The sequence below is a fragment of the Cricetulus griseus genome, assembly GCF_003668045.3.
Source record: "Cricetulus griseus strain 17A/GY chromosome 1 unlocalized genomic scaffold, alternate assembly CriGri-PICRH-1.0 chr1_1, whole genome shotgun sequence".
In the NCBI taxonomy this organism is placed as follows: Eukaryota; Metazoa; Chordata; class Mammalia; order Rodentia; family Cricetidae; genus Cricetulus; species Cricetulus griseus.
Window position 1 is genome coordinate 196,720,128 of NW_023276807.1, and position 15,047 is coordinate 196,735,174.

A 15,047-nucleotide genomic window follows, 5' to 3' on the forward strand; every position below is an offset into this window, starting at 1 on the left:
CAAGGTGACACTCTTTGTCTGTCCACTGAGCCACCCACACTCCATCTGCCTAATGTGCAGAGATAATGAAAGTGAGATCACGTATTATTCACTTTCTGACTGATGAGATGGGGCAACTTGCATTTTTTAATTTACACTTTGTGGTGCTATCCAGATTATTTGTAAAACACACGAGCCATTTTTTAAAGATGTATCATGTGAGAAAAATCTACTGAAGGCTTTTCTTATACTCAAAAAAGGCCTTTAACATTTCAGAGAAAATGCGGGTCACCCTCATCAAATGTGTCTCTAGAACTCATGAGAACTAATGCTAACCAAAGTGAGTCACAATAGGCCAATGGCTGCAACAGCTACCAACTTTTTAAAGAATAATTAAAACATTCACAAAAAAAGGAGTTGTCTTAACTATAATTGGCTTGCTCTCTGAACACTCACCAAGTATCTGCACTCATTACATCTATTACACAGTATTATCACGTCTTTGTTATATTTAGATATTCTGATGAAGCAAATGAAAATACTATTTTAAAAACAATTTATATTCTAATTTAACAAGAAATTACTCTCAAATGCTGTGAAATGAAAGTGAGGTGTCCAAAGAAAAGAGATTAAAATATAGTCATCAATGTAAACATTTATCTGTGAATCAAAACTTACTAAATTTCATGTGTCAACATCTGGTATAGTAAAATGAAACACATACCAACAGAGGTGCTTTCATTGTCTTGACAAATACATGAATGTTCAGTGTAGTCAATGGTTGTTCCATTTGTGTTGTTCTACAATGTTCAGTCAAGTCTAAGACCACTTTACAATGAAAAAAGTAGAGATGTGCACGGTCTATATTCTCAGAGCTGCAAATTGAAAACAAATAAGAGACACTTGGTGAAATTCAATGTGTAATCCTTTTACAATCCAAAAGGACGTACTAATAATCTTTTGTTTAACCCTCATGTATTGAATTACTGTTTTAACAAAAATCTAAGAGTTAATTTTAAAAATAAAGTCAACTTGAACAAAATAAGATAGAAAATATTTAAGGAAATTAACCTTAATATCTGAGCAAACTCCTCAAAACCTTTTATACATTAACATCTAGATTGGGTTATAGGTTTTAATAAAAAACTCACAGGTGTTTTAAATATACCTGTATATTTAAACTATATTTATATAGAACTATGATAAATGAAGCTTTGTAATACAAATTTTCTACATTTAATTTAAAACCAGAGCTGTTTTGAATTAACACTAGCTACACTCTGTCTTAAAATGGAAACCTTGTGATAGCTGTGGGAGTCTATCCACCTGAAAATTACAAAACTGGGCAAGCAGAGTTTATAATTTGGGTTTGGGCACGATTTTAATATGAGAACTTAAGAGAATATTAAATTTTGCCAAAATTAAAACAGCACTTTTTTTTAAGAAACACTTCAATACTTCATTTTTAAAATATCATGCCTGAATAGTCACTGACTCTTAATTTGATTACCATGTGATTCCATAGAGTCAGTGATAAGTGAAACAATATCAATAAATAGTTATTTAATAGCTATTTTTAAAGCTCTATGCTACCTCAAAAATAGTGCCCAGAGGCCCCTGAGCTGAAATGGACCTGAATGGCTCCTCTCTGAGAACTAGCTTTCACAGTACCAGATGGCACCATGCAAGCTTTCAAAGAGGGAGGCAACCAACAGTCCTACCTACCTACAATGCCTGTGAATTACATCAACAACCAGCATAACAGTATAACCCTAAGAGTGACACACATACCTTTGAAATAACCAACAGCTACCTAATTGGACTTAAGACCACTTAACAAGGAGCCCACACTTGGTTCTGGAAACCTACTCGGTGCTAGCGACATCATGGTTGTTGGAAAAGAATCTACAACTACTAATTTTCTAAGCCAACATAATCGCTAACAACAGTCTATAACATTTACCCTTATACCCACAGGTAACAGCAGTCTTCATCCTTCATCAAGAAAACTTCTCTTCACAAGACAGAGCATGGCAAAGAACCATAACAAGTCCAAATGCAGAGTTGTGGAGCCCAGTACCAATCTAAAAAAACTTCCTGCACTTAAGGCTCAAGGAACATTGTGGAAGAGGGTGCAGAAAGATTCAGAGTCAGAGGATCAGGGAGATTGCTATTAGACTGTGTCTCCTAGTAACATCAGAAGTTGTACACATTAAGTCTCATCATCATGACTACTCAAATGTGAGATGAACAAGGATGACACCAATGAGTATGTCAAACTAGATGAAGGAAAGCCCATGAGGCCTCAACTCTACACAGACAACTACAGCCAACTGAGGAAAGGCAGGGTGGGAGAGGTGACCCTCCCCAGAAAGAGCATGCCAATTGGTTGTCCAGTGCCAAGTGATCAGTCCTGAAAACACAAACAAGTAACTTCATATGAACTCAACATGCTATATTTAGGAATGTATATGCACACACAAGTACATATATGCATGCAATAACAGTGAAAAGAGTCATAAATTTGAAGGAAAGTGGGAAGAGGTATTTAGGAGGGTTTAGAGGGAGGTCATGGAAGAGAGAAATGATGTAATTTAATTTAATCTCAAGAATAAAACGAGCTCTATGTTAAACAGTAAAGACTAATAAGACTACTTGGATCCTTTAAGGGCTTAAGCAAAAAGAGATGTATTAGGGGAACAGCTAAAACAAAGTTTATAAACTATAATATATGAGATGCTATGAGGAACAAAGAAATATTTCATTCTGCCTCAAGTGGGAAGGAGAAGGGAAAGAGATGGAAGATCACAGAGCTTACACAGAATGGGGAGGCATAAAATCTTCATAAAAAGGTAGAATAAACGTGCATTTCAAAGGAAAACAACCACTATGTAGCTAAGGCTCTAAGAAAGTGCACAGCTTCCCAAGGCGTAATGCTGGACTGCTTGCAACCACTGCTGGAAGCAAAGTGCTGAGCACAGCATATCCTGGGCTGGGCTGTACTTCCAATCAAAGACTCCAAAGTAAAATCAAGCTGGAAAGCTACTTTAATCAGGGGCCCTTAGTTTGCTACTCACAGAAACCCAAAGGGGGAGGGGTACTGGAGGTTTAGAAGAGTATGTCACAGAAAAAAAGAGAAGTTCAATAACAGACTGAAAACAGCATTGAGAATCCACTGTGAAGAAGTGAGCAGTGGGAACGCAGAGGCTTCACTGTAGCACCAACACTCTTCAGTTCCCAGCCCAACTCAATGAGGACCTGTCTGTTTGTCCTGGAATTAACCTGACACCTACAGAAGAGTAAAAGCAAAAGCCTATGATGTCCTGAAAGGTCAACAGGTGGGCACATGAGAAACTCTGGCACAACCACAAGATGCTACGGCATTTTTGTCTTGCTTTGGATTAATTTTCTGGGAGAGGATTTTGAGGCTACACTTGGTTGTTAAATTTCATTGGTTACTTCTTGTGATCTTAAGTGCTAAAAGGAGAAACTTTAGCCTAGATTGACCCTCACCACGAAAAGCCCTGAAAAGTGGGATTCTACCTAGAACTGTAAGTTATGAGTTAGACAAAGAAAATTAAACATTCTGCTCAAAAACTGCCTCAAGTACATTTAGGATTATTATGACAAAGTGACTTACAGAACCTTCAAAAGACTCTCTGGGGCCTAATTCTGAAACTGTTATTTTACCACTATGTGATCACTACAGGTCTATTCCTAAAATGCTTCCTGTTGCCATTGTGACACTCTAGTACATGGCTTATCCATTGCCTTTAGTCACCCTGAACTACCACAGTCTCTATGTAATGTCAAAGAGTGGCTTTTAACAGAGTAATAAAGGCATCCCAGGTTTCCCTATGTATTTATAAGTGTATGTGATTCCTTCAGAGAAATCCAAGGCATGACAGTGATGAAAATGTTGACTAAGCAACATGAAATATGCCAACAACCAAAAGCCAAACCATTGCCCTGGGTTTTTCATACATACCCAATATTTTCTAAAAGGGCAAATTCTGTGGTCAAGGCAAACTGATATGAGGTCCCGTACACAAAAGCGGCTTCCATGACTGCTCTGTGCTCTGAAGAGGAGACAGGGAGATAGTTAGCATGTGACTCCATGCAAACTTTTATTCTGAGAATTATCCTAACCCTTTTGTTACCTACTAATTTCAGGAAAAGCACAAAGGAAAGAAGATTCAGTAGATAAGAACGATTACTGCTCTTCCAGAGGACCTCAGTCCATATCCCAGGACCCACATGCAGCAGCTTGTAACTCCAGCTCTAAGGGAAGCAACACCCTCTTCTAGCTCCTCAGGCACCCACATACGTGACATACCCTCACACAGACATATACACATAAATAAATCTTAAAGAAATTTAGAGTATATCTTATTCAAGCTTATAAAGTTATTGAGACTATAGAAAATAATTATCCTTGAATATAATACAAATGTGATTGTTCTAATTAGTAGGAGTACTATGAATTCACAAGTTTCATGTTATATTTTACATTTTACAAATTTATAGGTATATTATTTTTATCAATTTTTTTAAAGATTTTATTTATTTATTTATTATGTATACAACATTCTGCTTCCATGTATATCTGCACACCAGAAGAGGGCACCAGATCTCATAACAGATGGTTGTGAGACACCATGTGGTTGCTGGGAATTGAACTCAGGACCTCTGGAAGAGCAGTCAATGCTCTTAACCTCTGAGCCATCTCTCCAGCCCCTATTTTTATCAATTTTAAGAGACAATTCAATAAGGCATTTTAAGAAAAGAAAAACCATTCCCCTACTTTCTACCCCATCTCCAATATTCAAGGCAGAATATTAATTCACTTTAATTCATTCATTAATTCTTTTGGTGTTTATGTGGAAGCCCATAAATGTCCTTCTTATTCCTTCATTTCCTGACACCTGCTATCAACACATACATGCAGATACACAAATGTAGCTGGCATATGAAGTTACTACGCTATTTTTGGATACCCCACTGTGAAAGATACTCTAGAAATGTACATTCTTCATACTCCCTTAGCCCTTCTGGTATGGATCTCATTTTTATCACATCTTATTCAGTGTTTACATTATGACTCAGAGTGTTAGTTATAGATGAGCCATAGAGAGCAGAATGACAGATTACTTTTCCTTTTTATGAGCACATTTGTTTTTACTGCACTTGTAACTATTTCTTTACAATTTTTTCTTTAGACGCCTTTCTTTTTCCTTCTCACGTCTTCAAATGTGTCAGGTCCATTAGCTAGCCTATCATCCTGGAGATGCTTTTTAGAGCATACTGGCCCATTCTATCATCATCTATTGATGTCTTACACAGCTGCCACTCTGAGGCTCCTTATTCTTTGTCTTATATTGGGTCCTTTGACCTGTTAATCCTGCCATCTTGTTTACTGTTACTACCTCTCTCCCTTCTCTAGAACCATCTTATAAGAAGATACATGAAATAAACAATTGCCACCATCCTATACTTCTCAAAGTATCTTAATTCTTTTACAATTAACCCAATATACAACTGGATGGCTAGAGACTAGATTCCAGCCATCTCTCTTAAGAGCAGCAATTAATAAGTTTGATGTTATTCTCATTCTTGGTCCTTGTACTTTCAAATACTGTTCCCATTAATGGGACCAAACTCCTGACAATGAAGTCATGGTGGGAAGGCAGAGCGACAGGAGCACGAAGCAGCTGGCCACACAGCATCTGCAGTCGGGAAGCAGGGTGATGAACACCGTGTTCGGCTTGCTTTCTCCTGTTCCCTTTGCCTTCAGCCCAGGACCCTGGCCCATGGAATGGAGGTCCCGTGTTTAGAGTTGGTCTTTCCTCTCATACTAAATCTCTCTGGAAAGACCCTCACAGATGTACCCAAAGGTGTGTCTTCCAGGGGATCCAAAATGCAGTCACACTGAGCATGAAAATTAACCATCACAGACCTTTAATTGCACTCACCCCACCCCAGAAAATTTCAGAATAGTTTTCACCCTAATATCCTGGGTGTGGCTCTGTAATGACTTCAGCTTAGAAGCTCAAGTCCTTTAGCTCAGCAAATTTCTCAAAGAGCTTCTCTGACGATTCCCTCTTTGTCATGCATTGTGTTCTCTTTTGCTATTTCCAGACAGTTATCTTCCCCTCCCCACTGAATCCCTCAGAACTCGAATTTCACTTCTGATTACTCCACACACTACCATCACCCTGTTGCATGAGCCTCTGCAGCCAGGATCAGCCTCCTTACCCCACCCTGTCACTCTCACCAACTCTACTGTGTTGGTGAGTTTATTGTCCATATGAATGACTCCTTCAAAATCCTCACTGTCAGTTCTTAGCCTTCTCTACTCCAACACGGCCTTTACTACTAACTGCTGTGGGAATGATCCAAGCTCTGGGACTACAACTTTATGAAGCTTTTCACTGCATTCTGATCTTTGCTTCTCTCCTAATCAAGTTTGGGTTACATGGCCAATATTTACAATTGTTGCCATGCCTAATGGGCTAGTACACAGTTCATGTTAAGTCCAATACTTTCCCTATTCTGTACCTACACCCTGCAAGAGGGAAAATAAACAAAACCTTTTAGCCAATAATCTCACTTTCAGTTACTGACATTAATATTAAATATTATTTCTGCCTAGCAATCATCTTCTTTTAAACTTCATTATCAACTTATTTATTTTGAATGTTTGAGACACAGTTTTGCTATAAAGCCCTGTCTGTCCTCAAATGGCAACCCAGTGCAAGGAGTACAGGTCTGAGCAGTCATGCTTATGCATTCTTTATTTCCAAACCTCCTAACTGACTAATTCATCTCTTTCTTTGTCAACAACAACAACAAAAATCTGAGTGCAACAGTGAATGCCTATAATCTCAGCACTGGGAAGGTGGGGAGAGGAGTGCCACTATGAAGACCAGCCTTCAGCAGCTCAGGGATTGAGGGGGAAGCTACAAAGTAAGCAGGCTAACCACTCAATTTGAATTTTCTATCTGAGGGAATAAAACTTAACTCTCTGGGGCTGGCATGTGGGCAAAATTAACTCTCTGGGGCCAGCAGAAAAGGGGAAAACACACACACACACACACACACACACACACACACACACCTACCTTCAGGGTCTTTCTATCCTCTCTCTCTCTCTCTCACTCTCTCTCTCTCTCTCTGTCTCTCTCTCATCCCTTCCTTTTCTTACCTCTATCCAGGTGTATCACATCTGTCTATTCTTATTTTTTTCCTTACAGCTTATGTATTCCAACAAAATCTTTCAAACAATATAAAAATTACAATGTGGTTACATCCTATTTTAAAGTGAATGATTACACTGAATGCTGCTAAAAAAGAACATGTTTTCCATATCCCTTACATGATTAAACATTTTACATATTACAAGTGAAAAACAAATTATACCCAAGAACCTATATACTTTCATGTTCAAGCAATTTGTTATAGATTAACAGAGTGCAAGCAAGCAAGGTATTTTTCTCAAATAGTTTTTTGCAGGTTGCATTTTGTGGTTATAAGGAAAGGATCAATCACTTCATTACATTAATTTATCTTAAAAGATAATCTTATAAAAAATCTTAAAAGAACCACAAATCTGAACTTTTATATATGAAAAACTATCAGTCAGCTCTACTTTAAATCCTGAAGGTGCATAACCACTCATCAGCAGATTTTTATATCAGGAGGCTGAGGGCAGAAATGGGTACAAGGAATTAATCATCACCCTTGATCACCAACCCATCCTAGAAGGAAAGGCATGTCAGCTAATAAAAACCAGGCTGTCTTGTTTCTTGACCCCAAAGAGTCCCTCACTCAACTATGTGCCTTTCTCAACTTTAAATTGTTCCCAAGATTTTCTACCTCAAAGCCATTAACAAAAAAACACCTTAACCTAATTTAAGTCATTATTTGAAGATTTGTTTTGGCTATGATGCACACTGAAACTTGTGAACACATCTCCCAACATTAAGATTAAGAGAATTTGAGCTAGCCTAGTTTCTGGTATATAACTATTGTTCTTAAGCATTAATCTAAGCCACAGTCGATATGGCTCCTCAAGAGAAATCCCTTACTATATTAAATATCCTCAATCACCAAAATCCTATTTAAACTAACACTACTATTGTATAAAATCCTTGCTTCACTTAAACAGTACAGCTTAAGAGGAAATCATCTTCATAACAATATGCAGGCAGAAATGCCCAGGAGATTGGGATATTTCCATGAGATAATCATACTACATTAAAGGCAGTGGGGATGCCCCCAAAAGCCCATTCACACCATGCCAGATACCAGAGAAAAATGGTAGCAGCAAAAATGTGAAGGCAAAGCAGTAACAAGGGACATTCTGGAGCTGAAGCCCCTGGGGCCTTGCCTTTCTGAGATTCACCCATCAGTGCCTTGCATTCTGGTGGGCCAAACTCCTGAAGTCAATCACCACCTACTGCTCCTCTGGCATGGGCACCGGGCAAGGGAGGATCCCCAAGGCTTGCTGATCAACTCTGTCCAGCTGAATCAGTGAGCTCCAGATTCAGCTAGGGCAGCGGTTCTCAACCTTCCCAATTCGGTGACCCTTGAATACAGTTCCTCATGTTGTGGTGCCCCAACCATAACATTTTTGTTGTCACTTCATAATGGTAATTCTGCTACTGCTATGAATCATAACATAAATATCTGATATTTCCAATGGTCTTAAGCAACCATAAGGGGTTGCAACCTACAGATTGAAAACCTCGAGCTAGAAAAGCTCTGTCTCAAACTGTAAGGAAGAGAAAAATTCAGAGACACACATTGACCTCTGGCCTCCACAGACAAGCATGCACAGAGGGTGGGGGCTGGGAAGTCCATTTGCTCCCCAAGCTGTATCTGTCTATGAACTTCCCTAGACTGATGCCACACTCTGTCTCATTCTTCCCGTTGCCATAGATGAACTCTCTGTATGCCCAAGACAGAACCACAGCTCCCCTTTCACTAGACTCCACCCACCTCTTGCCCACTGAGAGCTCTCGCTGCAGTCATTCCCCTGCATGATGCATTCCCTCTTCAAAACCAGCACTTTCTTGTCAATACACAAACAAGTTTCTTTAAAAATTCTTCTCTACCTCACATTTTCTCCCAGACAATACCCAGGTTTCCCCTTCCCTCACAGCAAAACTCCTTTCATGGGTCTCTATATTCATCTCCAATTGTTCTCCTGTTCTCTCGTGATTGATAGGTATTAATCTGCAGAAACTGCATTGCTCGAGGTCATTGGGAATCACTGTATTGCTAAGCATTATGGCCAACTAGTAGTTCTTAATTCACTATATTTAACACAACTATTGCTATTTTCCTTAAAATCTCATCTTCAGCAGTGTCCCATTCCCCACTACTCATTGCAGTGGTGAGCACTGAGCCCAGGGGCTCACACATGCAAGCAAACCTTCTTCCACTGACTCTAGCCCCAACCGCCATCTTCAGAGTATACACAGAAATGGTCCCCTTATTGGAGAGAAGTGGCTGCAACTTTAATGTTTGGAGTTTCCTGGCTCCTGCTGATAACTAAATCCTGAGAAGACATCCTGCAAAAGAATTCAGAAACATGGAAATGCCTCTGTACTGTGGAATGGCTCACAGAAGAAAGTCATTTTTGGCGTTATAGGCTCCTGTCCACTTACGTCACTAAGTCATAACTCTCACTTGAACAGAAGGATGAGGCACGCATGCCCAGCAGGCAAAAATATTTCACTTCTTTCATAACTGGCTCCTTTATTTCAGACATAAGAACATTAATAGCTAGCATATCCACTGAGTGGGAAAGGCTTTGTTCTGAACCCAGACCTGAAAGCTCCTTTTCCATAGGTGGGGAGTGTGGCTGGTGCCCAAAAGAGGAGCTTGAGAATCAGCATGCAGTGATGTTTCCCAAGCTTGCCTGGTAAGAATCACTTGTGTTTATTTTACAAGTAAAGATTTGTGGGCTTCCCTCCACACCTGCTGCTTCAGCTTCCAGAAATGGAGACAGAAACCTAAAATGGAGATGGAGTTCAGGGGTCTTTCATTCTGTGAATAAAGCCCTCCTTTCAGCTAAAATAGGGACGATGCTCCATGCTATTCATAGTCCCAGCTGTTCTCCTCCAATGTTATAGTCATCATTTTTATTACAAGAACATGGCTGAGAGAAAGCATGTACCCCTTCTAGTAAGATCATCTGTTATCCACACATGGCTTCTGTGATGGTTACTCTGGTGTCAAACAGGATCCAATGCCTGCTTGTCTATCAAAACTCTTTCCAAAAAGAACATTTTTTGTCCAGGCATGGTGGGTGGCATACACCTTTAATCCCAACCCTCCAGAGGCAGAGGCAGCCAGTACTACATAGTAAGACTTCTCAAATACACACATACACACACACACACACACACACACACCCTCTCTTCCATCACGGGAATGTGTGATACTGATGAAAGCAGTGCAGAAGAGGTTGCTCATTTCAGATCTGGCCATTTCCTTTCTGAACAGCTCATTTATGACCACTTGTCCTGAAACCAGTGCAGAAGAGACTGTTCATTTCAGATCTGGCCATTTCCTTTCTGAACAGCTCATTTATGACCACTTGTCCTGAAACCAGTGCAAATAAATCTGTTCCTGTAAATTGTCTATTGCAACTAAATGCTGCAATGGACACAAAAGCAGATACCTCTTCACGGTACAGATTTGGTTCCTTTAGATGGAAGCCCAGAATTAGGATTGCTGGATCAAATGATAGGGGTGAACTCATAAGAACTAGAGTCGAGGCAGCTTATACCATCAGAAGGTGGCCACAGCCCTAGAGAGAGGACCCCCAGATCTGAAAAGGTAAGACTTTCCCATTCTGAATGGTTCCCAGGTTAGTAACACCGCTGGTCAAGGAGTGTGTGACAAAACAGGTGGCTTTCCTACCTCTTTATCCTAGACCCAGCCATATATATCGCTGAGGGGAGACCTGAGATTGTATTAAAGGAAAGCTCCAGGCTAACTTCATATGAGGCACAGTAGAGGGTGAGTCATTGGCAAAACACCTCTATTATTGTATTCATGAAAGTATTTTCCACTAACAGGCAATCAAAAGTACCAATGTGAGGAGAAAATCTAATGAGATGTCAACTCTCATAATCAGAGTGAAAAGTAAACCACTGGTTTGGATGTGGGCCTCCAATGGTGTTTTCTCAAAGGCCTTGGGAACAAACATCTCTAATGAGTTGTTAATATCATGTTTATACTACCTGCCAACATATGCCTGGGTTATTTAAAATTTTTTACCCAATTATAATTGAAAATACATAGCAAATCTTTAGAGGTGGGGTTTGAAAAAAGAAAATATATAGCAAATCTCAAGTTATGTCTAAATCTTCCCATAATTAAAAAAACCAGCACATTACACTTTCAGTTCATGGACAAGAGCATTCTCAGATGTGGGTGTTAAGTTACTGACACATTTCTGAGTCACCTGAAGGGAAGAAGAAGCAAAAGTTAAGTTCTTCCTCAGGACTCTGGAGTGAAGTCAGGTGATGCTGTGTCCCAGTGGAAACTAGAGACACCCCTCCCCCAAGAGAAGCCTGGGCTTGCCATGTAAAATAACCACATTTTGTAGTGGTGATGACTCTCAACTGGGGGATTTGTGAGAGTAAACAAATGGCAAGCCTGTTCCACATCTTCAGCCTTACGGGGATAAACTAAAGGGTCTTCTTGTTTGTATTCACAGCATCCTATACATTGAGATAAGGAGAAAAGTTTGGAAGAAAATTAACTAGCATGCCTTTGTTCAGAGAGAAAAACACTTAGCTTCACTTTGCTTTTAGGCAAGCCTGCACACAGACCACCCCTTTTGTCTCTTACTGGTCCCTCCTAACCTCTGAGTGCAAACACTCAAGTGTTCCTGGGCATCACAGCTTTTCTTCTCAAATCAGTGCCCCTAGTCTTCATCCCCAACATAAAAGTGCATGCTAGTTATAACCAGCTACATTGGTGTATTTCACAAGTATGATGTCAAAAAGGGAACTCCAGACCTCCATTCCAAATGTTCAAGTCTTCTAGACCACCGCACAGCCATCTTTGTTTCTGCTTTATGACAGAAAATACAGTCATCATACTCTACCTCCAAAACACTAACCTATGTTCACACTGTTCCCACCTCCACTGCTGCCACCCAGTCTAGGTCATCCCATCATCTGCTGCCTGCATTACTGTAGTAATTCCCCATTTTCCCCCTCATTCTACCACCCTTACTCCTTCCAATCTATTTCAAACATTATCATCAGGTTGAAGCAATTAAATATAAATCAAGGAATTAATGCTTGTTTTTCTATGGCTGAATGAAACCCTATAACTTATGTTTTTCACTAATTACAACTAGAAACTGGGGAAAGCAAAGCCTGAGAACCCTGAAAAGTAAACAGAACAGGCAAATTGTTGGTATTATGTTTTAAATTTTAATGTTTTTATTTTGGAGTGAAACACTCACATGGTAGTCAGAAGACAATTTCCAGGAGTTGGATCTCTCCTTCCATGGGGGGATGGGGCCTCTATGATTGGAATTTGGGCCATCAGGCTCAGTGGCAAGTACCTTTACCCAATGAACTATCTTGCCAGCCCTAAAAATACTATTTTATAAGTACTACATTTTATGATATACCAGCAAGCTCTATGTTTACAAAAACTGAAATTTCAACATATAGTTTATTTCATAAAAGCATAGACTAGAGTAGGGAGATGGCACAGTGAGTAAAACACTTGCAGCCAAGCATGAGAACCTGAGTTTGGAAACCTCAGAACACACATAAAAGCCAGGCAGAGATAAATGATCCTCCAGGGAAAGCTGGCTAACTAAACTAGTGAAATTCGTGAGCTCCAGGTTCAGCAAGAGACCTTGTCTCAGGAAATAAAATGGAGTGACTGAAGGCAACATTGATATTAACCTCTACACACTCACCAACATACAAATACAGAAACACACACACACACACACACACACACACACACACACACACACACACACTGAATGAATGAATGAAAAAAAAGTACTTAATATTTGTGGTAGGCACAAAGGTCCTTGTGCTCCCAGATAAGCACTAGGGAAACCAGAAATGTTAAACACACAGGGTTGTCTCGTCAAAGAGAGAGATATAGAACATGTTTTTCACCCACAAGTCTGGAAGCAGACATGGTGAATAGCGTAGTGACCTTTATACTATCTGTATGGCTGAGACCACACCGATACTCACCTAGACTCTATTGTCTACTTGTCAAGCTATATAACTTGCCTTTATAGAAGGTGTTATATGCACACAGGGTGGGCCTCGGCCCTATCCCAAAGGATACGATAGACTCTGATGACCCCCTACGGAACGCCTCACCGTACAAGGGGAGCAGAAAGGATATGTGATAGGTAGGGTTTTAGTTGGGGGGGTGGTGGTAGGGGAGGACGGGAGGGAGAGGGAACTGGGATTGACATGTAAATCAATCTTGTTTCTAATTCACATAAAAAAAAAAGGTGTTATATGTAGTCAATCTATAGACTCCCATCTTTATGGAAGATGCCACATGTACTTTACAAAGAGTTTCTATACAGTTATATCTTAAGTTTTACTGTATACATGGACTGAATTAATTATTACCAGGAAATTTTTCACCAGATTTTGCTGTGCTTAAATACATCTAAAATAAACTATTTGGGGTCACACTCTTGAAGTTTGAACCAACTTTGTCATGTTGAACCAAACTATCTTCTTGCCTCATGTGGATTGTTACTCTGTTGTACATGGTGGTCGGAGAGATGCCAGCAAATATTAACGTGGATAAGTTACTACTACTAACATCTAACGGTTCTGAAAATATAACCGTAATTCGTTCATAAAATGTTTATCAACTTCTTTACCAGATAATTAGGTCCTAATGTTTATGTAGTGCTGTCAAAAAATGTATTTTTATATTAAAGAAAACTATAAAATATTAAAATAGAAAAGAAAGCCAAACAAAGTCAATAGTATTTATCAAATAATAGAAACTATAATAGGTCCCATGAGGACGGTAAAGGAAGTAAGACTGGTAATAATTAACACTCTGTTTATAATACTACTACATACTCCAGAGAGCATTTTGTTTATTCAGATTCATTTCATCCTATTCTGGGTTCAATCCTGTGTACTGAAAGAAAAGATCATCCGAGTTTCACAAATGACACTGAAATAACACTAAGAGGGAGGCACAATTATTTTCTGTCATGTCCTGCTTGGCTTGATCCTAGAAACCTGACTGGTACAGTGAGGGAATAAAGAAAGTACAGAGAGACAGACAGACAGACAGACACGAGCACAAGCACACACGCGCACACACACACACACACACACACACACACACACACACACACTCTCAGGCTGGGATCAGGAGGGCTGTGTTTACTTTGATGGTGTGCACCTACTACCAAAACAACACGGGGTGGGGGTGGGTTGTCAGCCTGTCTCAGTAGGGGAGCAGTCTCAGATTGCAGTCATCTGGGAAGAGGAAGTACTGGTGCTAGCTTCTGATTACACTGTTCAGTCTGGTAAACACTCACGCTTGGACCACAGAAAGGGTTTGCCATTTTCCTCTGAGTATCACCTGGAGGAAGGCTTCACCACTCCTACACTCACTTAGGCCACATTCACTCCAGGCTTCCTTGGCTCTCTACAATTTCCCCCACCTAGAGACTGGAAAATGGAAGTAACTTGTCCAAGTCACTCTCAGCAGCTGATGAGATGGGAGGCCAACCTGGACCACGGGATTCTGGAGCAACGACTCCACTGTGCTGCTCATTACCGGAGATACAAGAGCAGAGAGGCTTGCCTGAAGGGCTTCACTAAGCTGTACACCACCCCAAGCACTTCAGTGTAGTCGCACACATACAGGCACAGCAGAGACCAAGCCCCCTTCAGATACCTGGTGTTCCGATAGCTTCCACATATGAGAATATCATATTTGCTTTTCCTTTCAGAGAATTTTCTATGCTGTGAAGGTCTTCCAGGGTGGTAACATATTTTACTTCATTAAAAAGCAAAGCG

At 40.0% G+C, this 15,047-nt stretch overlaps 1 protein-coding gene across 1 annotated transcript in view; it reads right to left on the minus strand.

Annotated features, from left to right (window-relative positions):
- LOC118237589 (thioredoxin domain-containing protein 16) overlaps positions 1-15,047 on the minus strand; it is a gene marked incomplete at its 5' end in the record, with an annotated part of 55,337 nt that extends 40,290 nt beyond the window's left edge. The window contains 3 exon segments of the mRNA XM_035452819.1: positions 704-854; positions 3,968-4,058; positions 14,926-15,047. Coding sequence (XP_035308710.1) covers positions 704-854; positions 3,968-4,058; positions 14,926-15,047 — 364 coding nt within the window.